General features: G+C 59.3%; 6 protein-coding genes across 6 annotated transcripts; 3 read left to right on the top strand and 3 right to left on the bottom strand.

Moving 5' to 3' along the window:
• Positions 1-100: 100 nt before the first annotated feature.
• Positions 101-4,842, top strand: MSD1 (uncharacterized protein; the record flags this gene model as incomplete). The annotated part of the gene is made up of 8 exons (XM_060600155.1): positions 101-1,342; positions 1,405-1,621; positions 1,654-2,311; positions 2,982-3,053; positions 3,444-3,517; positions 3,560-3,618; positions 3,680-4,513; positions 4,561-4,842. The coding sequence occupies 8 exons, from the start codon at positions 101-103 to the stop codon at positions 4,840-4,842; spliced, it is 3,438 nt and encodes a 1,145-aa protein (XP_060456777.1).
• Positions 4,843-5,321: 479 nt separating this feature from the next.
• Positions 5,322-6,788, top strand: CcaverHIS019_0403310 (uncharacterized protein; the record flags this gene model as incomplete). The annotated part of the gene is made up of 9 exons (XM_060600154.1): positions 5,322-5,417; positions 5,450-5,469; positions 5,666-5,754; positions 5,793-5,905; positions 5,939-5,974; positions 6,054-6,174; positions 6,242-6,395; positions 6,427-6,546; positions 6,581-6,788. 9 exons carry the CDS (start codon positions 5,322-5,324, stop codon positions 6,786-6,788), a joined length of 957 nt encoding a protein of 318 aa, XP_060456776.1.
• Positions 6,789-7,187: 399 nt separating this feature from the next.
• On the top strand, positions 7,188-8,120 carry RCF1 (uncharacterized protein; the record flags this gene model as incomplete). The annotated part of the gene is made up of 3 exons (XM_060600153.1): positions 7,188-7,384; positions 7,575-7,672; positions 7,852-8,120. The coding sequence occupies 3 exons, from the start codon at positions 7,188-7,190 to the stop codon at positions 8,118-8,120; spliced, it is 564 nt and encodes a 187-aa protein (XP_060456775.1).
• A 366-nt stretch (positions 8,121-8,486) lies between these two features.
• BCS1 (uncharacterized protein) lies at positions 8,487-10,488 on the bottom strand (the record flags this gene model as incomplete). The annotated part of the gene is made up of 4 exons (XM_060600152.1): positions 8,487-9,166; positions 9,220-9,532; positions 9,571-9,912; positions 10,297-10,488. 4 exons carry the CDS (start codon positions 10,486-10,488, stop codon positions 8,487-8,489), a joined length of 1,527 nt encoding a protein of 508 aa, XP_060456774.1.
• Positions 10,489-10,746: 258 nt separating this feature from the next.
• On the bottom strand, positions 10,747-12,915 carry ILV1 (uncharacterized protein; the record flags this gene model as incomplete). The annotated part of the gene is made up of 3 exons (XM_060600151.1): positions 10,747-12,311; positions 12,505-12,749; positions 12,905-12,915. 3 exons carry the CDS (start codon positions 12,913-12,915, stop codon positions 10,747-10,749), a joined length of 1,821 nt encoding a protein of 606 aa, XP_060456773.1.
• A 325-nt stretch (positions 12,916-13,240) lies between these two features.
• Positions 13,241-16,851, bottom strand: CcaverHIS019_0403270 (uncharacterized protein; the record flags this gene model as incomplete). Its single annotated transcript, XM_060600150.1, has 4 exons — positions 13,241-15,100; positions 15,137-15,991; positions 16,060-16,641; positions 16,690-16,851. 4 exons carry the CDS (start codon positions 16,849-16,851, stop codon positions 13,241-13,243), a joined length of 3,459 nt encoding a protein of 1,152 aa, XP_060456772.1.
• Between the last annotated feature and the right edge of the window lie 1,190 nt (positions 16,852-18,041).

Here is an 18,041-nt window from a genome sequence, read left to right as displayed (position 1 = left end):
ATGCGGAGGATGAGATTGCGGAATTCGGCGAACCGGCAAAAAGTTGGACAACCTCCACTCCGAGTTGTTTGCCAGTCACCACCATCCATCTCACAACACAATGCTGGCCCGCGCCGTTGCACGTCGCGCACTGTGCGCAAGCCCTATTCTGCGGACAGCGCGAACAGCCCGCCCGCTCGTGCGCTTGAACTCGACAGCTCCGTCCACTGGGAAGATCGCGCCCCTCGCTATCCCTCCAGATGCGCTGCGTGCGCACTCTGGTCCGCGGGAGCGGGTTACCCACGATCCGGCCGACCTCAGTCCGCAGGTTGCGGGCACCGACGTCGTGCTCGCGGGTTGGTTACATGCGTCGCGACGCGCGAATAAGAACGTCTCGTTCTTCAACCTCCGCACTCAGCGGGGTATGGTGCAGCTCGTCGCGCGTGGTGACCTGGCCACAGAGATGCTGGAGTGGCCGCTGGAGAGTGTACTCCAAGTTAGCGGGACAGTTGTCGCTCGCTCCGCCAAGGCTCTCCCTCCCAATGTGGAGCAAGCCTCCGACGCGGTCGAGGTGGACGTGAGCAGCGCGACACTGCTCAACCCCGCGGGCGAGCTGCCGTTCCTTCCCAACCGACCGCCACTGGCCAACGAGGACCTGCGCGCCGAGTACCGTTTCCTCGACCTGCGGAGGAATGCGTTGGCCAAGAACCTACGCTTGCGTTCCGACGTCGCCCACCTCACCAGGAACTACCTGCACAACAAGGGGTTTACCGAGGTCGAGACGCCGATGCTCGTCAACTCGTCGCCTGAAGGGGCCAGGGAGTTTTTGGTTCCCACCCGCGGTAAGGAACCCAGCTTCTATGCACTGCCCCAGAGCCCGCAGCAGGCTAAACAGCTTCTCGTCGCTGGCGGCGCTGTTGACCGGTATTACCAGATCGCGAGGTGTTTCCGGGACGAGGACGGGCGCAAGGACCGGCAGCCCGAGTTTACGCAGATCGATCTCGAGATGGCGTTTGTTGAGGGCGCGGGGGAGGGTACCTGGGGCATTGGTGGAGGGGAGGTGCGCGAGGTTGTTGAAGGCCTGATGCGGCTGGTCTGGAACAAGATCAAGGGATATGAGATCCCGGCCGACGGATTCAAGGTCATGCCGTACGACGTTGCTATGGACGTGTACGGCAGCGACAAGCCCGACACTCGCTTCGAGATGTACACCCTGCCGGTGGGCTACTATCCTACGATGAGCGATGAGTCGCTCGACAAGATCCTCATGGACCAGAGCCCCAGTACCGTTGAGTGGATGGTTACCCCGAAGACGTGGGCTGAGTCGGTCGACGTCGCCAAGGTCGGCAACGATAATCCCTATGTGAGTTTGGGATCGCTGTTCAACGACCAGTTATGAAACGCTTGCAGTACAACTGACTCCAGGTCGACTACGTCCGCATCACGCCCGAGAACCAGTACAGCTGGACCAAGGACTCGGTGCTTACCCTTCCCATGGGCCTCACGCTGGACTCGAGTCTGCCGGGCGGTGCGCAGCCAGGCGACGTGGTTTGGGTCTCGCGCCGCCCCAAGATCCCCGAGGGCGGCTGGACTCCCCTGGGCCGTCTCCGTGTGCAGCTGTACGACGAGCTGGTCATGAAGGGTGAGCACTAACTCTGTCACCGCTAACAGCAGGCACTGTCAAGCCTCCGACCGAGCCTCACTTCCTGTGGGTCACACAGTTCCCGCTCTTCACAAAGGCGGACGAGGACAAGGCCTTCCTCGCCAAGGGACGCTGGGCGTCGTCTCATCACCCCTTCACCTCACCCGTGGCTGGAGACCTGCCATCCCTGGAATCCGGTGACGTCGAGCGTGTCCGGGGTCAACACTACGACCTTGTTCTGAACGGTTCAGAGGTCGGTGGCGGCAGTGTGCGGATCCACGATCCCGAGCTGCAAAAGTACGTGATGAAGGAGGTACTCAAGCTGGATGAGGAGGAGATGGGTCGCTTTGCCCACCTCCTCCGCGCCCTCGAGTGTGGCGCTCCCCCACATGGTGGCATCGCTATTGGGTTTGACCGCTTGATTGCGTTGCTGGCCGACACCCCTAGCATTCGGGACGTCATCGCGTTCCCGAAGACTGGGACGGGCGCCGACCCTGTATTCCGCTCCCCGAGTGCTTCGAGTGACGACGTGCTCGGCGAGTATGGGCTGCGGTCCATCAAGGAGAAGGAGGGAGACAAGGACAAGGTCCAGGAGGATAATGGGCGGTGGAACATGGCGGAGGAGAGCGACGACCCCGTCGTCAAGCGCCTTGGAGAGCTGCCGTCGCGCTTCCTCGACGAGCACAAGTTGTAGGCGATGCAGAGGATAACCGATCCTACAGCTCGGATTCAATTAGTTGGATTGAGCCGGGTGCCAACTGAGCGTAACAAGCTGAGAATGCACCGCTACATACTAAAAGCTCAGCAACTCGTGGATTCTCTGGGAATGAACAGTCTCTGGGTTCTTGTAATGGAAGTTAAACTGGCTCACTGGGGGTGGCAGCTGAAGTGATCCAAACACCTGTTGACGCTGCGCTTGGCCTAAAGTTCCAAAGCAGAGCCTGGGAGCAGTCAAGAGAGACTGAATACGTCAATGATGACAACACGTGGGGGGTTCTAGCTGCCAAGTCTCCCACGGTCAACTTGGGGGGTTTAAGGAGGGGTAAGTAATTTTGGTTAAAGGACAAGTTTACTCGGGTCAGTTGAATTTGCAAGTTACAATAGCAATATAATAGAATCTATTTAGGACTATTACCCTTTGGCTTTATACCTTTGGTCAAACTCCTCATCCTGATATCCTGACAATCCCTTTGTGAATTCGACATATCTATCTCATCTGTCATCTCTCTTCTACATTTCTCTCCATATCTCTCTTCCTCTATCAACATCTCAACAACCAACCACTACCCACTCCTGCACCTGTAGCCCACAGGCATCCATCGCCCGGCACACCACCGCGCCTACACACTCAACAACCGAGCCCCGGGCTCCAACGTCAAGATCGCGTCCTTCCCAATTCTTCCTTCGAGGAACGGCACACCGTGCTACCATAGTGAGTAAGAGCCGTCGGCTGGAAGGCATGGGGAGGGGATACGGGTAGAAGATTGTACCGGGGCCGTATCTGTGAGGTGATGGTGATGGGGACTGTGCAAGACGTGAACAACGGGTGGCAAGCTGGTGGCAAGGCCTCTGTGGGTGCGAGGGATTCGCCTCCACTGTTGTCTACACCTGGTTGGGTCGTGCCAGTGGCCCTTGAGGAGGGTCCGACATTGACCTGCGTCGACTCTGGCACTCGCAACTTCTTTGCGACTTTGCTCTTCTTCATCAACGTCATCTCCATCATCTCCATCTAGCCCATAGCATAGCCCATCTCACCTCTCTGCTCGCCCATTCCCAGCCCTCACCCTCGCCACCTTATTTTTGCACCACACACTGACCGCAGCCACGCGAGTTCATGCAGCACCCTGTTTTTCGCGTTTGCAATCCCTACACTTCGATACCGCGAGTACGCTAGACGTGAGTTTGCCGACACATGACATATCTGACGGCAGACCTAAGAACAACTGCCCAATATGGCTACTGTTAACATTCGCCGCGATGTGGACGACAAGTTCTATGTGAGTACGATCCGAGCAGCCACGGCACGCGCCACCACGCACAGACACTGACGTTTTTCAGCGCTACAAGATGCCCGTCCTCCTCACCAAGATCGAGGGCCGTGGTAACGGCATCAAGACGGTCGTGCCCAACATGGAGGACGTCGCGCGTGCGCTGAATCGGCCGCCTTCGTACCCCACCAAGTTCTTTGGCACCGAGCTCGGTGCACAGACCACCATGGCCAACGACCGTTACATTGTCAACGGCGCGCACCAGGCAGACCGCCTGCGCGAGTTGCTCGATGCTTTCATTGACAAGTTTGTTCTCTGCGCGTCGTGCAAGAACCCCGAGACCGAGCTCGTCATTACGGGCCGCGGCAACAACGAGGACATTCACCGCGACTGCAAGGCTTGCGGTGCGCACACGGGCATCGACATGCGCCATAGGCTCACGACCTTCATCCTCAAGAACCCTCCCAAGAAGGACAAGAAGAAGGGCAAGAAGGGCATGACTGCCGAGGCCAACGTCGGCGGCCCTGTCGTCTTTGACGAGAAGGAGGGCAGCAACGAGGACGACAGCGCGAATGGCACCCCCCCGGTCCCGACCGAGGGCACCGACATTGACGCCATGCTCGGTCGCGGTGGCGACCCGATTCTCGTCAACCCGGACGCCCTTGCGAAGAAGGTCAAGAACCTCGAGATCGACGAGGACGAAGAGGACGAGGACTCTCCGTTCTACCAGCTTCGCGTCTGGCTGTCGGAGAACCCTGCTCCGTCTGACGCCGAAGTCGTTGCCAAGCTCAAGGAGCTCGACATTGTCACCAAGCACAAGGCGCTCGTTGAGATTGGCCACAAGCTCTTCACATCCGAGAACGTCGCCCAGGAGATCGAGGAGCGTGCCAGCCTCCTCAACGCTGTAAGTCGAGCGCACGTCGCGACAATGTATGCTTATGCTAACCCCAGCTCATCACTTCGGAGAAGCACCAGAAGTCGTTCCTCGGCGGCCTCGAGCGCCTCGTTGCGCTTGACCCTAACGCCGACGAGCTGATTGCCAACGGCGTCGTCTCGAGAATGCTCATGGCTGCTTACCAGGATGACGTGCTTGACGAGGAGGTGTGCATCAACTTTGGCACGCACGTCAGTAAGAAGTACGTCAGCAAGGAGCAGAGCAAGAAGGTGCGCAAGGCTGCCGATTCGTTCCTCAAGTGGCTTGAGGAGGCCGACAGCGACAGCGACGACGAGTGAACGCCGGGTGGGGGGTGACCTCTGGTCTCGCGGGCCACCCTCGTATCTGGTAGTTTGTCATGAACCTGTGAATGTAGAGGGAGGAAGTTGGGAATCACCAGATCACTCGCACACCTTCGTTGTATCCTCAGTTCCCTTTTCTTGTCTCTCTCTCTTGATCTCTCTTGCTTTGATTGTGTTGCTACCTTGCATCAAACTTGGCTGAGTAACTGATACTGATACTAACACGGCAGACGGGTTTCTATCCGGTCTTTCCGATCGGCATTCCCGGGCCTTCCGCAGTCTCAGAAGGGCTTGCCGCCCCTTGTACCCCCCACCCCACCCCTCCCCTGCGCTGCACCATTCCCTGGTCAGTTCTTGAAACTAACACTCACTTGCAAAGTACGGTGACCCGGAGGACGCCGACAAAGCTACGTCCACCACTCTCCCTCTCCACATTCTTCACTCTCGAAACCTCAACCTCCTCCACCCTCCTTCCGATGCCCCGCCTAGCCGTCTTCGCGGCGGCGCTCGCGCTCGCAACTGTAGCGGCCGCCAAGCGCGCCGACAACCCGTACTGCAAGATGGACCCATTTGTGTGTGCCTGGAACGGCGACGCTAATAGCAGATCAATCCGGCCAAAGACCTGTGCGTGTTGGTGTGTTGTTTGCGGCCATGTCCCACATCAGCCCATGTCAGCGCATGACATGAGGCCATCAACGGATTGGGTCGTCTCGGCTGTCTGTGTGATGAGGTGGCGGAGCACAGAGCACAGAAGTCTTGGCGACGCCACCGCTCGGCTACCCTGCATCCATGCCGCCCATTTCGGCCTCACTGACCCCAGATGCAACCCACTCCGATATATCCCCAGCCTCCCGCTGAACGCAACGGCTGTTGCGCTGTACGCAGCCTGCGCGTCGGTGTTTACGTTCTGTGCGCACCTCATCGGCCCAAGCCCAAACTTACGACAGACGAGTTTCGCCATCGCGGCAAGTACTTTCTCTGCTTGACTATCGGAACATGGTGTGAGGCCATCGGACTCGCCCTCCGCATCGCTCTGCGCAAGGATCCACATTCCCTTGGCGTAAGTGGGTGGATTAGAGCCGACTAACGGCAGCTCTACATCGCCATGTACATGTTTGTCGTGCTCTCGGTGAGTGTTGCTGCGGCTAGTGTACTTTGAGGTCTCTTAATCGCACCATCGCACCTGGCTGGCGTGTTCCTGACCCCAGCCATGCGCCTTCCTCGCGGCTGACTACATCCTCCTCGGACGCATAGTCAAGCATCTCAAGGCGTCGCGATATCTCTTCCTCAACCCCGACAAGGTCTCGTGGACCTTTGTCATCTCTGACAGTGAGTGGGGAGTGGTCTGACGGCTGCACCTCATTGCGACTCAGCCGCCTGCCGCCGCTAACATCAGTCATCACGTTCTGCATCCAGGCCGCGGGCGGAGGCATGTCGACGTCTGATGGTATGCACAAGATCGGCTCCAACATCTTCCTCGCTGGTCTCATCCTCCAACTCATGAGCTTTGCTCTCTTTTCCATGCTCTACCTCGTCTTCCTATTCCGAGTGTACGTCGCGCTCTTGCGTTGCTGACAACAGACGAAAAGACAGTAAAGTCTGGAACCACCCCGGTTGGAAGCCGCTCTATTCGGCCCTCGGCGTTACATGTATCATGTTCCTCACTCGTTCCGTGTTCCGCACGATCGAGTTGAGCCAGGGGTAAGCTCATTAATCAGACTTGAGCTGACACCAGATACGCGGGCCACCTCACCATTCACGAGGTGTATTGGGCGGCGCTGGACGCGTTGCCCCTCCTCCTCGGAATCGCGGTGTACTGCTACTTCTGGCCGCCAGCGATCCTCACGCCCGAGAGCGCGATCGTCGCCGAACCGGAAGCCGGCGGTGACGAGACTGAGTCGTCAAGCGGCACACCGAGCCACATCACGGAGGACAAGGCGTGATTGAGTGTGTGGTATAGACTGAGATCTGGTAGATGATAGAGTGGCTCCACATTACATTACTTGAGCTCAACTCCGTGCCAGTAGATTGGCAAACTGCGTCATCCTGTTCTGCGGAGAACCCGACTTGAGGGTGAGGCTGGAGGCTGGAGGCTAACGTGTTGCCTTCGGTCATCGGCCATGCTTATGACGCCAGTAGCTTGGAATGCACAGGCCAGATGTATTTGTATGTCTATGTTGATGGAGTATTGCACAAGTCTCAGTGCAGAAGAACAGACACCGCGATTCCGAAAGACAGGTCACATTTCAGGCACGCAGCGCCTGCCCCGTTTTCCTCCACCAACTCCACTTGCCCTCGTCTTCGTCCCTCTTCCTCTCCTTATCGCCAACCACCCATCCATCATGACAAGCCCAATGCCCGTCGACAACAACGAGGAGACCGGCATGACCTACCTCCAGCACGGGTGGCAAAAGTGCAAGGAACAGCCCATGGTCCCAATAGGCGTGGCGGCTACGACGTTTGCCCTTCTTGGCGCAACGACCAGTCTGCGTAGTGGAAACCGGAAACAGTTCCAGCACTTCCTGAGGCTGCGTGTAGCGTGAGTCGGGCGAAACGCCCTGGCCAGCGTGGAGTGGTGCGGCGCACGCACATTGGCGTGCCCGGAAAAGCGCAGAGTGAAGAGTTGGAGGCCGTGTCGTCCACCCTCACCACTCCACTCCGCGCCGCCTCCCCCCCCCCCCCCCTCCCCTCCCCATCCCCATCCCCAATCCCACAGAAGCTGACCCAAGCGCACAGGGCGTTACGATCGTCGCGATGGTCGTTGGCGCGTACATGATCAGCAACAAGGCCGAGGAGGCCAAGAAGAACCGCGAGCGCGCTCTGACTGGTGAGTCCTTGTCGAGCCCATCCATCTCCGCTATACCTGTCGTCGACTTGTCCGTCGGCGTTCTTCTTCACCACTTTCCCTTCCCCTCCCTTCTCTTCGCCTCGCCCTCCCTCCCACCTGTCTGTCTGTTCTCCACCACCCCGCCCGGCTCACTGTTTAGCGGTTCGCGCTGACCCCAGGCCAACTCCCCCCCGAAGCGGGAGCGCGCGCCGCAGAACCCGCCGTCGTCACCGCCATCAAAGAACGCCGGCCAGAGGACACGGACGCGGCCTACGACCACCTCTACCCTAGCCGCCAGAAGACCAAGGTGTCCGACTTTACGCGCCGTCTCCGCGCTGCTGAGGAGCAGCATGCGGCCGACATGGACATGTCCACCACTGAGGCTATGGCGCGTGCACGTGAGGATTCGGCAGCTGTTGCGGCCGCGGCGGAGCGGGCTAAGAAGTAACTTTGTAGATGACAAGGGAGGAGATGCACCATTCGAGATAAGTCTGGCTCAGCTGGTTGCTTGACCAGTGGCGGCTGGGCTGGGAGTGGACGACCCTTGCTGCTCGGCGACAGCGGTCAGAGGTTGGAAAGTTGGCCGAGTGACAGCGCAGTTCTTGGGACCGTTGTGAATGGCGCAGTGGGGGGTGAGCACTTTATGACGTTGTCTACGGTGAGCCAAAGCTGGGTTTTAGCCTTGTTTTACTTTATAGCCCTGTTCAGACAAAGCTGGGATACACACTGTCAGAACAATGATCAACCAATTCCCTCACTGCGCCTTCCATTGATTATGCAAGAACAGTTACATCTAGAGCTCCAGTCTAATCGTCTAAGCCCTCGCGACGCACAGCGCATCAACGCCAGCGACGCTCTCCCTCGCCCCCGACCGAATAAAGTGGCCCTGTAAACTAGCCATACTAACGTTCCTCCCCTCTGCCCTAGCGCGATCGACGACCTCGCCGACTTGTTTCCCCAGCGCGCTAATCTCGTCCTCTGAAAGATGTTCAGAACGCAACAGCGGGTCCGGACTCTGGCCGTCTTCTGGAGCATTCTCGCCAACTCGATGTCCGTAAAACTTGGTATACAGCCGACACGCCTGTTCGCCGTGGGCGTCGTCCAGGACTTCCTTCATGTCGACTCGGCCGGGGCGGATGAGAGCGGGATCCAGACGCTCAGCATGGTTGGTCGTCATGAAGATGATCCTCTCCTCGGAACTCGCCACGCCGTCCAGGGCGTTTAGGAGGCCCGAGAAGGTGACGGAAGACTTGTACCCGTCCTCGGAGGTTTGGACGCGGCGGGTGAACGCGCTGTCCACGTCTTCGAGGAGGATGATGCTCCGGTCCGGCACTAGGCCCAGGAGATGGTTGAGTTTGTCGTCCGTCAGTCCACGCTCGGCGAGGTTCATCAAGCAGATATTGTATCCGATACTTCCCGCCAGCGCCTGGATGAACGACGTCTTGCCAGACCCCGGAGGGCCGTACAGCATATATCCGCGGCGGTAGGGGATGCCTGTGGTTGGTGAGCGAGTTGAAGAGTTTGACAGTTGAAGAGGCGCGACTCACCTCGCTCGGCGTACCACTTTCCACGAGCCAGGAAGGCGCGGATGTCGCGCTCAATGCGCTCAGCCACGCCCTCGGCGAGCACGACACTGCCCATTTCGCGCCGGCTGCGGGGCTTGCCAAACGGACGCCAATCCACCCCCCAAGCCGTGTAGACGACCGTCTTGCCGACGCTCCCGCGCTCAGCAAGGGCGCGCGCCTCGTCCAGAAGCGACGGAAGGACAGTACGTGACGACGACAGACCGGTCAGTGTAAGTGTCTCCCATGGTGTGCCGGAATGCAGGTCCATGAGTTTCGAGTCACGTTCGCGCCGGACCTGGAATGGAGTGAGTGCCCGACTTTAGAACCACCCACCTGGAACCAATGCCCCATATACGAGAAATAATGCGTTCCCGGCCCTGGCACAAGGTTGAAAACAGCGTCCGAGCTCCCATTCTCATGCTGCTTTACGTTGGTCTCGACTGCCAACTCGTGACTGGGTAGCTGGGTAACACGGCCCCTCAGCGCACCCAAGAGACCCCGGTCAGAGGGGGGGACTTCGCGCGCGTGGGCTGATTGCGCGGCCATCCATTCCAGAAACCACGGGTACGACTTGTCCTTGGATGTCATTTCTAGGGTTATTAGCATGCGCCGGCGGGCGGCAGTCGCGCCGAGCTTGCCGGCTGTGCGGAGGGCTGTTAGGGCTACGCCTAGGCCCTGGGGTTAGTGGAGAGCAGGGGTAGTGGAGAGCAGGGGTAGTGGAGAGCGAGAGGCAGTGGAGAGCGAGGGGTAGTGGAGAGCGAGGGGTAGTGGAGAGCGAGGGGTAGTGGAGAGCGAGGGGTCGTGCAAGAAGCGAGCGCCGTAGCGGAAGAGGCTGGAGGGTAAGGGGGAGGGAGGGAGGGGAGACGGGGAGGTGGAAGGGAGTGGGGGAGGGGAGAGGGAGATGTTGGGAGATGTTGGGAGAGGGGTGAGGCAAGAGTCAGGAGTTCGCGAGCGAAAGGAGAGGGTGTGCTGAGAAGAGAGCGGCTGGGGTAGACGACGACGAGGCGACCAACGCCGGACTCGGACTCGGACTCGGACTCGACTCGGACTCGGACTCACCATCAACCCGGCACCAGCGGAAAAGTACGGGTTCTGTTCCATGATCTTATCGAGGAACGACGGTTCGGCGGGCAGTGGTGCGGCGGGCATGTCGGACACGGCGGCGCCGTCCGGCACAGCTGGCACAGCTGGCACAGCATCGGCCGGTACAGCGGGCGCTGGCGGGGGAGGCTTGGACATTGCGCCGAGCATGGTGGGTGGGTGAACGTAACTGGTGAACTCGATTTCTGAAAAAGGTGGAGGTGGAGGTTTCGGAGATCGGAGCATCGGCGGACGTCGGGGCAGACCCCAGCCACAGGCCACAGGCAACGGCAACAGGCAACAGCAACAAGACTCAATGGTTTGGTCACAGTCTACGCCTGCATGCTGGTCTACAATATCCACACTCTATCCCTCACAACCTGGCATCGATCGCCCTCATCCTACGTGAGCTCGCCGCCCGGACACCCGCTAAGGCGTCCCGTTGAGCAGGAAACGGCGGTACGCGACGTTGGCCGTCTCCTCTACGAACGGATAGTTGAGCTCGGCAAGGAACGCATTCAAGTCGGCAACCGAGCCCCCGTTCCCGCCATTAGGCGGGGGCTGGAGTCCAACTAGGACTTTACCGACATCAGCGCCGTGGTTGCGGTAATGGAAGAGTGAGATGTTCCAATTCGGCTTGAGGACGCTCAAGAAACGCCCCAATGCACCGGGACGTTCGGGGAACTCGAAGCGGAACAGACGCTCGTGCGCGACCGTGCTGCGTCCGCCAACCAGATGACGCAGGTGACTCTTGGCAAACTCGTTTTCAGTGTAGTCTGCGGCTTCAATGTCGAGTTTGGCCAGGTCGGCGATGATGTCCTTGATCTCCTTTTGGCGTTCGGTGGGAGTTGGCGGACCAGTACGACTCGATGAACCCTTCAGGTAGAACGAACAGATGATGTAGCCGTAGTCGGGCGAGTTGTAGCGGTACGAAAACTCGGTTACTGCACGCGGGAGTAGGTAGCTGTGCAGTTTGATAAAACTGCCTGGCTTCTCGGGAACGCGGAAGGACATGAGTACCTCGCGACCCTCACCGATCTCGGCGCGTTCAGCGACGAAACGAAGCCGACCAAAGTTCATGTTTCCGCCAGAGACGACCGCGACAAATGTCTTGCCACTACCCTGCAGGTTGTTGCGGATGATGTAGCCCTTGAGGCCGGCGAGGGCGAGCGCACCCGACGGCTCGGGGATGCTGCGCGTGTCCTCGTACACGTCCTGGATGGCGGCACAGATCTCGTCGTTGTCGGCCAGCACAACGCCGTCGAGGAGCTCCTTGCATACGCGGAACGGCTCTTCACCGACAATGCGCACAGCCGTACCGTCGGCAAAGGGGCCTACTTCGGGGAGGAGGACGCGGTGCCCAGCCTTGAGAGAGCGGTCCATCGCGTCACCGTCGGGCGTCTCAACGCCATACACTGCCGTCTGGGGACCCACCACGCGCTTCATGTATGACGCGATGCCAGCAACTAAGCCTGCGCCACCGACGGCAGCAAACACGCCGTCGACAGTGCTAGGGTCCATGATCTGGCGGCAGATCTCCATCGCAATAGTCCCCTGACCCGCAATGACGTACGGGTCGTCATATGGGGGGATAAAGGTCAACCCCTCGGCCTCGGAGCGGCGGAGACACTCAGCCTTGGCGGCGTCAAAGTCGTCCCCGTGCAGCACAGCGTTGCCGCCGTACCGCCGCACATTGTTGACCTTGATGCTAGGTGTCGATGTTGGCATCAGGACCGTCGCCTTGATGCCGAGCTTCTGGCCAGAGAGTGCGACACCCTGCGCGTGGTTGCCGGCGCTGCAAGTGATGACACCCTTGCGCTTCTCCTCTTCTGAGAGCGAGGCCATCATGTTGTACGCGCCACGAATCTTGAAGGAGAAGACGGGCTGCAGGTCCTCGCGCTTGAGGTAGATCTCGCATCCGAGCTTCTTGGACAGGTTGGCCGCGTACATGAGGGGTGTTTCGACGAGGTTGAGGGGGGAGGAATAGACCTTGGCTGGGGTCAGCGCGAGCGCGAGAAAGGCCAGGCCGAGTAATGCAGCTAGACAAGCTAAGCCGTATACGAGCAAGATAAGGTAGCCTAGGTTGACACCGATGGTACCAGTAACAGGCAGGTTGCCCCACCAGAGGACGCAACCACATAGTGCGGCCCGTCGACTTGGCCCACTATCTTCCACCCCACCACTCACACATAAGGATCATTCTCAGGTAATCCGGCACGTCGCCTTTCGGTCCGCGGGTGAGGAAGTTGGGCGGGAGCTTGGCATAGAGGTGGGAGGGGATGGCCTCGTCCTCAGTCCCGTCGGCAGCGTGCATCGTCTTGGCCATGGGAGCCGAGGACGCGTACTCGATCGTGCTGGCCGACGGGGGGGACTTTGCCAGCGGGGAGAGGGAGCCGTTGTCGCTCGTCGGCGCGCGGCGGGGCATTGGGATGCTGGAGTCAGACGTGGTGGGTTGTGGGGTGGGTTGTGGGGTGCGGAGATGGAAGGATCGGAAGGAGCGGGGTGAATGGAGTAGAGGGGAGGGGGGTTAAGGCCGTAACCGTGTGGGAAGCCCCGTTGATGCCGGGTATTGAGTTGGCCAACTTACCTCTGCGCCATGATGATGGTTGGTTACTGAATTACTGATAGAATGAGAACAACTAAGACTAGTTCAAAAGAGTAGTCGGTTTCTCACTTTTCTGTCGAGTCGGTAACAGCCTCCAACCCTCTGCGGTGGGCCTCCACATTGCCATGACTTAACAACCCCGGCCTATTTCGCCCCTCCACTCATACTCACACCCATTCACCCGCACGTCTCACCCGCACAAACTCACTCGACCTTTCACTCGACCTCCTCCCAGTGTTATTCACACACTATCGTACAACTGCATGCACCAAGTCCCTGTACAACGCAAGTTGCCGTACTCTTGCTCTTGCTCTAGCTCTAAACCTGCCGACGCTCGGCTGGCGGGCCCATAATACCCGCCACCATGTCACGGTTCCACTGTCCCGGCTTGTTGGCGACGGGCGGCGTACCGCGCCGGCTCTGCTGATGCAAGAGCGTCGACGAGTTGACTGTATTCTCCTTCTCACGCCGCGTCATACTTCTGTTCAGGAACGCGCCAAACTTGGACTTGGCGCCGTCGGCAGAGTCGCGTTGGGCCTCCTGCGAGCGACGCGTCGTACCACTCGCGCTCGGGAGGGCAGCCCGGCTGCTGCCTGGCGACGGCGAGGGGCGCTTGCCCTGAGTTGCCGACTGTGCGAGCGAGCCGTGCTCCTCACTGTGCCAGGGAGCATCTGAGCTTCTTATCGGGGCACTAGCAGGCCCACTCGAGTCGCCAGACTCCCCGACGGTCTGAAGTGCCAGAGCGTGAGCGTCTGATGGCTTACGTCGCGGCCACACGGGCGATCCTCCGTTCGGCTTTGCGCTCGCAGGCGAGCGCTTCGTATTCGAGCGCGCAAGGCGGTCCGCCTCCGACATCTTGTTCGGCCACACCGGTCCAGCCTGGCGCGACACTGGCTTGCTGTGCATCGGGTTGTAGTCCATGGGCACAAAGTCTAGACGCGCGTAGAGGTCGTCCTCGGGGGTCGGGGGGCGGGGCTTGGGCACCGGAGGAGGCGATTCCTTGAACGACTTGGACGAAGAAGAAGGGTTCGCTTTCGGCTCAGCGCGCTCCGCGCTCTGGCCCCCGACCTTCGACTCGGGAATGGCAATTGATCCCGCAGACGGCTTCGTCTTGTGCGCTCCTTCCAACTTGGCCAACGACTCGTCGTGCAGCTGCACGCCCTCGAGTTTAGCCAGTGCCTCCATGGCCGCTGTCGACATCTCCGGCCTCTGCATGCGCGGCATTTCTGCGGGCGCCTTGGGAGTCGCATCGACGTCAACCTCCGGATTCATTAACATGGCGATGCGGGCCTCCATCTGCGGCGTCATTGGCGAGTCGCCAGGGAGCGGGGCTTTGGGCGGTGTGCTTGTCGACGTCACCTCCTCGGCTATAGCCTGTGGCGGTGGCGCCAATGACGAAGCAGTCGATGCACTCAGGTCGTGTCTTAGACCGGTTGGGCTCAGAGAGGATCGTCCAGACGGGCTCTTGGGTTGTTCCCAAACCTTCGGAGCGCCCGGCGACCCGGAAGTGGGCGAGATGACATCCCACCAGCCGCCGTTGCCGCTCGACCCCGACTTGTTCGACATGCCACCGCCACTCATCGGTTGTCGGGGCGACGGAGTGTCCAGCGATGACCCTATGTCGAGCTCGGGACCAGGAACGTACAGGTTGAGCATTGGCGGAGCGTTGGCGCGGGTGACCGAGCTTGACGCAGCAAAGCCCAATAGCCCAAGCCCTTCCATATCGATGCCGTTGGTGACTCCTTCGTGCGCCCCTTTGTGCAAGCTCTCCTCGGTGACGTCCTGACTTGGCGACATCGGGGGCGACGCGACCGCCCTTTGCGCCTCTATTGGAGCCCAGTGGTTGTAGCTGGTCTCGCTGCCAACCGACGACAGTCTCGCCGACTGACGCGAGCCCTCGTCCGTGACCGAGCCAGAGCCCATCGGCATGCTGGCCGACCTCTTATGCCCACCTACACTGGACATCGTCTCCTGGCTGAACCTTGGCATGTTAGGCGTGTCTGGCGATGGGAGGGCGGACGACTTGGAGCGGCGGTGATTGAACTCGCCTCCGCTGCTTCCAGCCATCAGTGGGTGTTCGGGGTTGGCACTGGAATTGGCTGCGTCAGGCCACACACGAGGATGCGCCGCCAGGTATCTCGCCTGGTCAAAGACAGTCTCATACGAGCCATCAGGGAACTGCGTGTCAGCCGGGATCAGAAGACCCAGACTCACCCTCTTGACCATCTGGCCGATCAATCCCTCCAACCAAGCGATTGTCTTCTCGTGCGTGACATCGGCGTTGATACCCTTCTCCCGCTCATTCTCAAGAAGTTCCTCAATGAGATCCAGAGCATCGGCGTCTGGAAGACGTGGGTTGACGTAGAGCGACGCAGTCGTGCTACTCACGCTCGGCTCACGCAGGGGAACCGAGTCTGGGTCAGGAGGGGATTGGAGCATGTCGTAGAATGGCTCCACGATCTTCTGCGCTAGAGACGTAGGCGGAAGCGCGAACGTTCGGCGAACTTGGAGGAATATCGGCATGAGACTAGGTGCGTGCGGACCGGGGTACGATTTGCCCACGACACACAGTATCGACTCCATGTCGGCGATGTCTTTGCCGAGGTGCTCACGCCCCGTCTTAACCCACTTGTTCTTGAGCATGTAATCGCGCTTCTCGCGCGTCACAAACTCGGAGATGAGCTCAAGAGCGTAGCTCTCCAGTGGGGAAGGATCATGCGGCAATGGGAGATGAGACGTTCTGGATGGGGACCCTGGTGACAACGTGTGAGTCGATATTGGTGATCCAGTCGTAGCCTTCCTCATGCGGTATCCGGCGCTGGACGAGGTTTCCCTGGGTGACCCGCCAGTGACAGAAAAGGTGTGACTTAGGGGCGGCGCCTGCATGTACGACTGTGCAGCGTTCGGGCCAGCCTCGTCAACGTCGCGAATAAACGCGGCGAGGAGCTTGATACACGCCGATTTGGAGGGCGCAGGCAACGAGATCGGGTATAGGGCACGGTCCGCAAGATACGTACGCGCTCGAGCAGAGCGGAATGCGGGCCGCAGCGCAGGCCGGCGGTTCAGCGTCTGGAGGGTGAGTAAGACATGGGGCAGTGCAAACGTCATACGCTTGACTGCGCAGCAACCAAACTCACCAGACTTTCAACAAACTCAAGCTCGCGCCCGACATTGTATCGCCCTTCTCCCGGAAGGCGCCGACGGATGTGCTGAACCAATGTTCGTTCTGCGTCCGTTGGATGCTGGAGTAGCAGCTGCCGCGCGAGGTCAGGGAGGGTAAAGTACGATAAGAGCATCCGGAGGGAGAGAATAAGGGCGAGGCCCATTTTGCGGGGGTCGTCAAGCTCCTCGTCGGGAACAGCAGGCACGGCTGCGGCGTGGGCACCAACGAGCACACCTGTGCCGCGCAACCCGTCCTCGATTTCACCAAGGCGGGCTCCGATCTCTTCGAAACCGTCTCGCCCAAGCGTGCCCTTGCCGCCGATGCCGTGCTTCTTCTCACGCAGCCGTGCTTCCCGATTAAGCACATACTCGAGGATCACTTTGCGAGCTGTCAGAAGGGAAGGTGCTGGGGACGACAGGAGGTAGTTGAGGACTGCCTGCGGTGTTGTTGATGCGCTGGCAAGCGATCCGCTCCCTACAGGCGCGTTCAGGTCCGCCGATGGTGGGACGTTAGTCGCATACTGCGCCTGGCGGATTGCCGGGGCGAGACGGGCGGACTAAAAGTCAGTGCTGGGCGTGGGAACAAGGGCGAGCGGCAAACTCACTCTGCTCTCCATGCTATGCAGGCTGCTGGCCACGCCAAGCAGCGTGTCGCCCTTGGCGCGCCTGTACATGATATGCTCTTCAATGGCATCTGCGGCTTGGTTTAGTGTTGTTTGTGGAGAGGTGAGGACGGCGATAAGCTCGCGAGAGAGGGCCGGCGCCATGGCGGCAACAACGGGATGGCGGTGTGCCGACGACGGCTGGCCGGATCTTGGACGCGAAGCCTACCGGAGTAGTTACCGATGCGTCTGGAGGGAGGAGGGAGTATTTGAGGGTCGACACAGTCCCAAACTGTGATGGTGTGTGAGGAAGGACAAAAATGACCAAGCCCAAGAGGTGGATGGGGGCCGTGCGCGCCTTCAAAATTGGGCGGTATTGGACACTGACAGGTGGAGAGAAGGGAACCCGAGTGCTGGGTGAGTGTATGTGCAAGGGGGAAGGTAGAGCGAGGACAATGACTCGAGCTTGGTCGTGGTTTGGATGAGCGGATGAGGTATATGTCGAAGAGCAAAGACTTGTTGTGTATGTGGGGTGTGATGAGGGTTTGGGGTAGTGCGAGATGTGCGTGCGGAAATGGTTGGTGTGCGTCACAAAGGGTGGACGCGAGGAGGGATTGGGATTCCGAGGTTTGAGCGTTTGGAAGGCGTATCACGTAGGGCGTAGCGCGTAGCACTTGACACGTAACAAGGCGTTATCCAGATCCAGAAGAAGGGACGACTGTGGGCAAACAAGGAAGACCAATTGATGGAGTCAAGGGGACAACGCGACTAGCCGACTATGTGTGTTCGACTTGCGGGCCGTGGTTTAAGTTAAGCCGGATAAGAAGTGAGGTGATTGTTGACAATGCAATGTTGAGGGGTGTGGTTGATGCAGATCAAAAGGGAGGATGAGGATGTGAATGTGAGAGGGAACAATATTGGTAATGATACGCGATGAATGGTTATGAGGGAGATGGGATGAGATGTGAAGAATGGAGAGAAGGAAGATGGGTGAGATGGGAAGGAGGAGGTGGAAGAGGGGGGGAGGAGGGGAAGGGGGGTGAGGGAGGGGTTGGTAGTGTGGTTGTGTGTGTGTGTGAGGCGTATGTGAGTGGGCAATGTGTGGCGTATGGGCTTGTGTTGGTATTGTATTATGCGGGGTTTGACGCGTACAGTGTAAAGGTTGTGGAACAGGTGAGTGATGAGTGAAACCATTCAGGGCCCACAATGTCATACACTCAACAGGATACATACAGTCGCTTTCAGATCTACAGGCCACAGGACACAAAGTTCAGAGCAGTACCGAACAAGACGCTTGCAGTCGCTATCAAACGTTAATACCTACAGCTCACTTTAAAGCTGGGGAATACGGAATA

The sequence above is a fragment of the Cutaneotrichosporon cavernicola genome (assembly GCF_030864355.1).
Source record: "Cutaneotrichosporon cavernicola HIS019 DNA, chromosome: 4".
NCBI classification, from domain to species: domain Eukaryota; kingdom Fungi; phylum Basidiomycota; class Tremellomycetes; order Trichosporonales; family Trichosporonaceae; genus Cutaneotrichosporon; species Cutaneotrichosporon cavernicola.
Note: the sequence above shows the minus strand (reverse complement) of the source record. Positions and strands in the feature narration are given on the sequence as shown.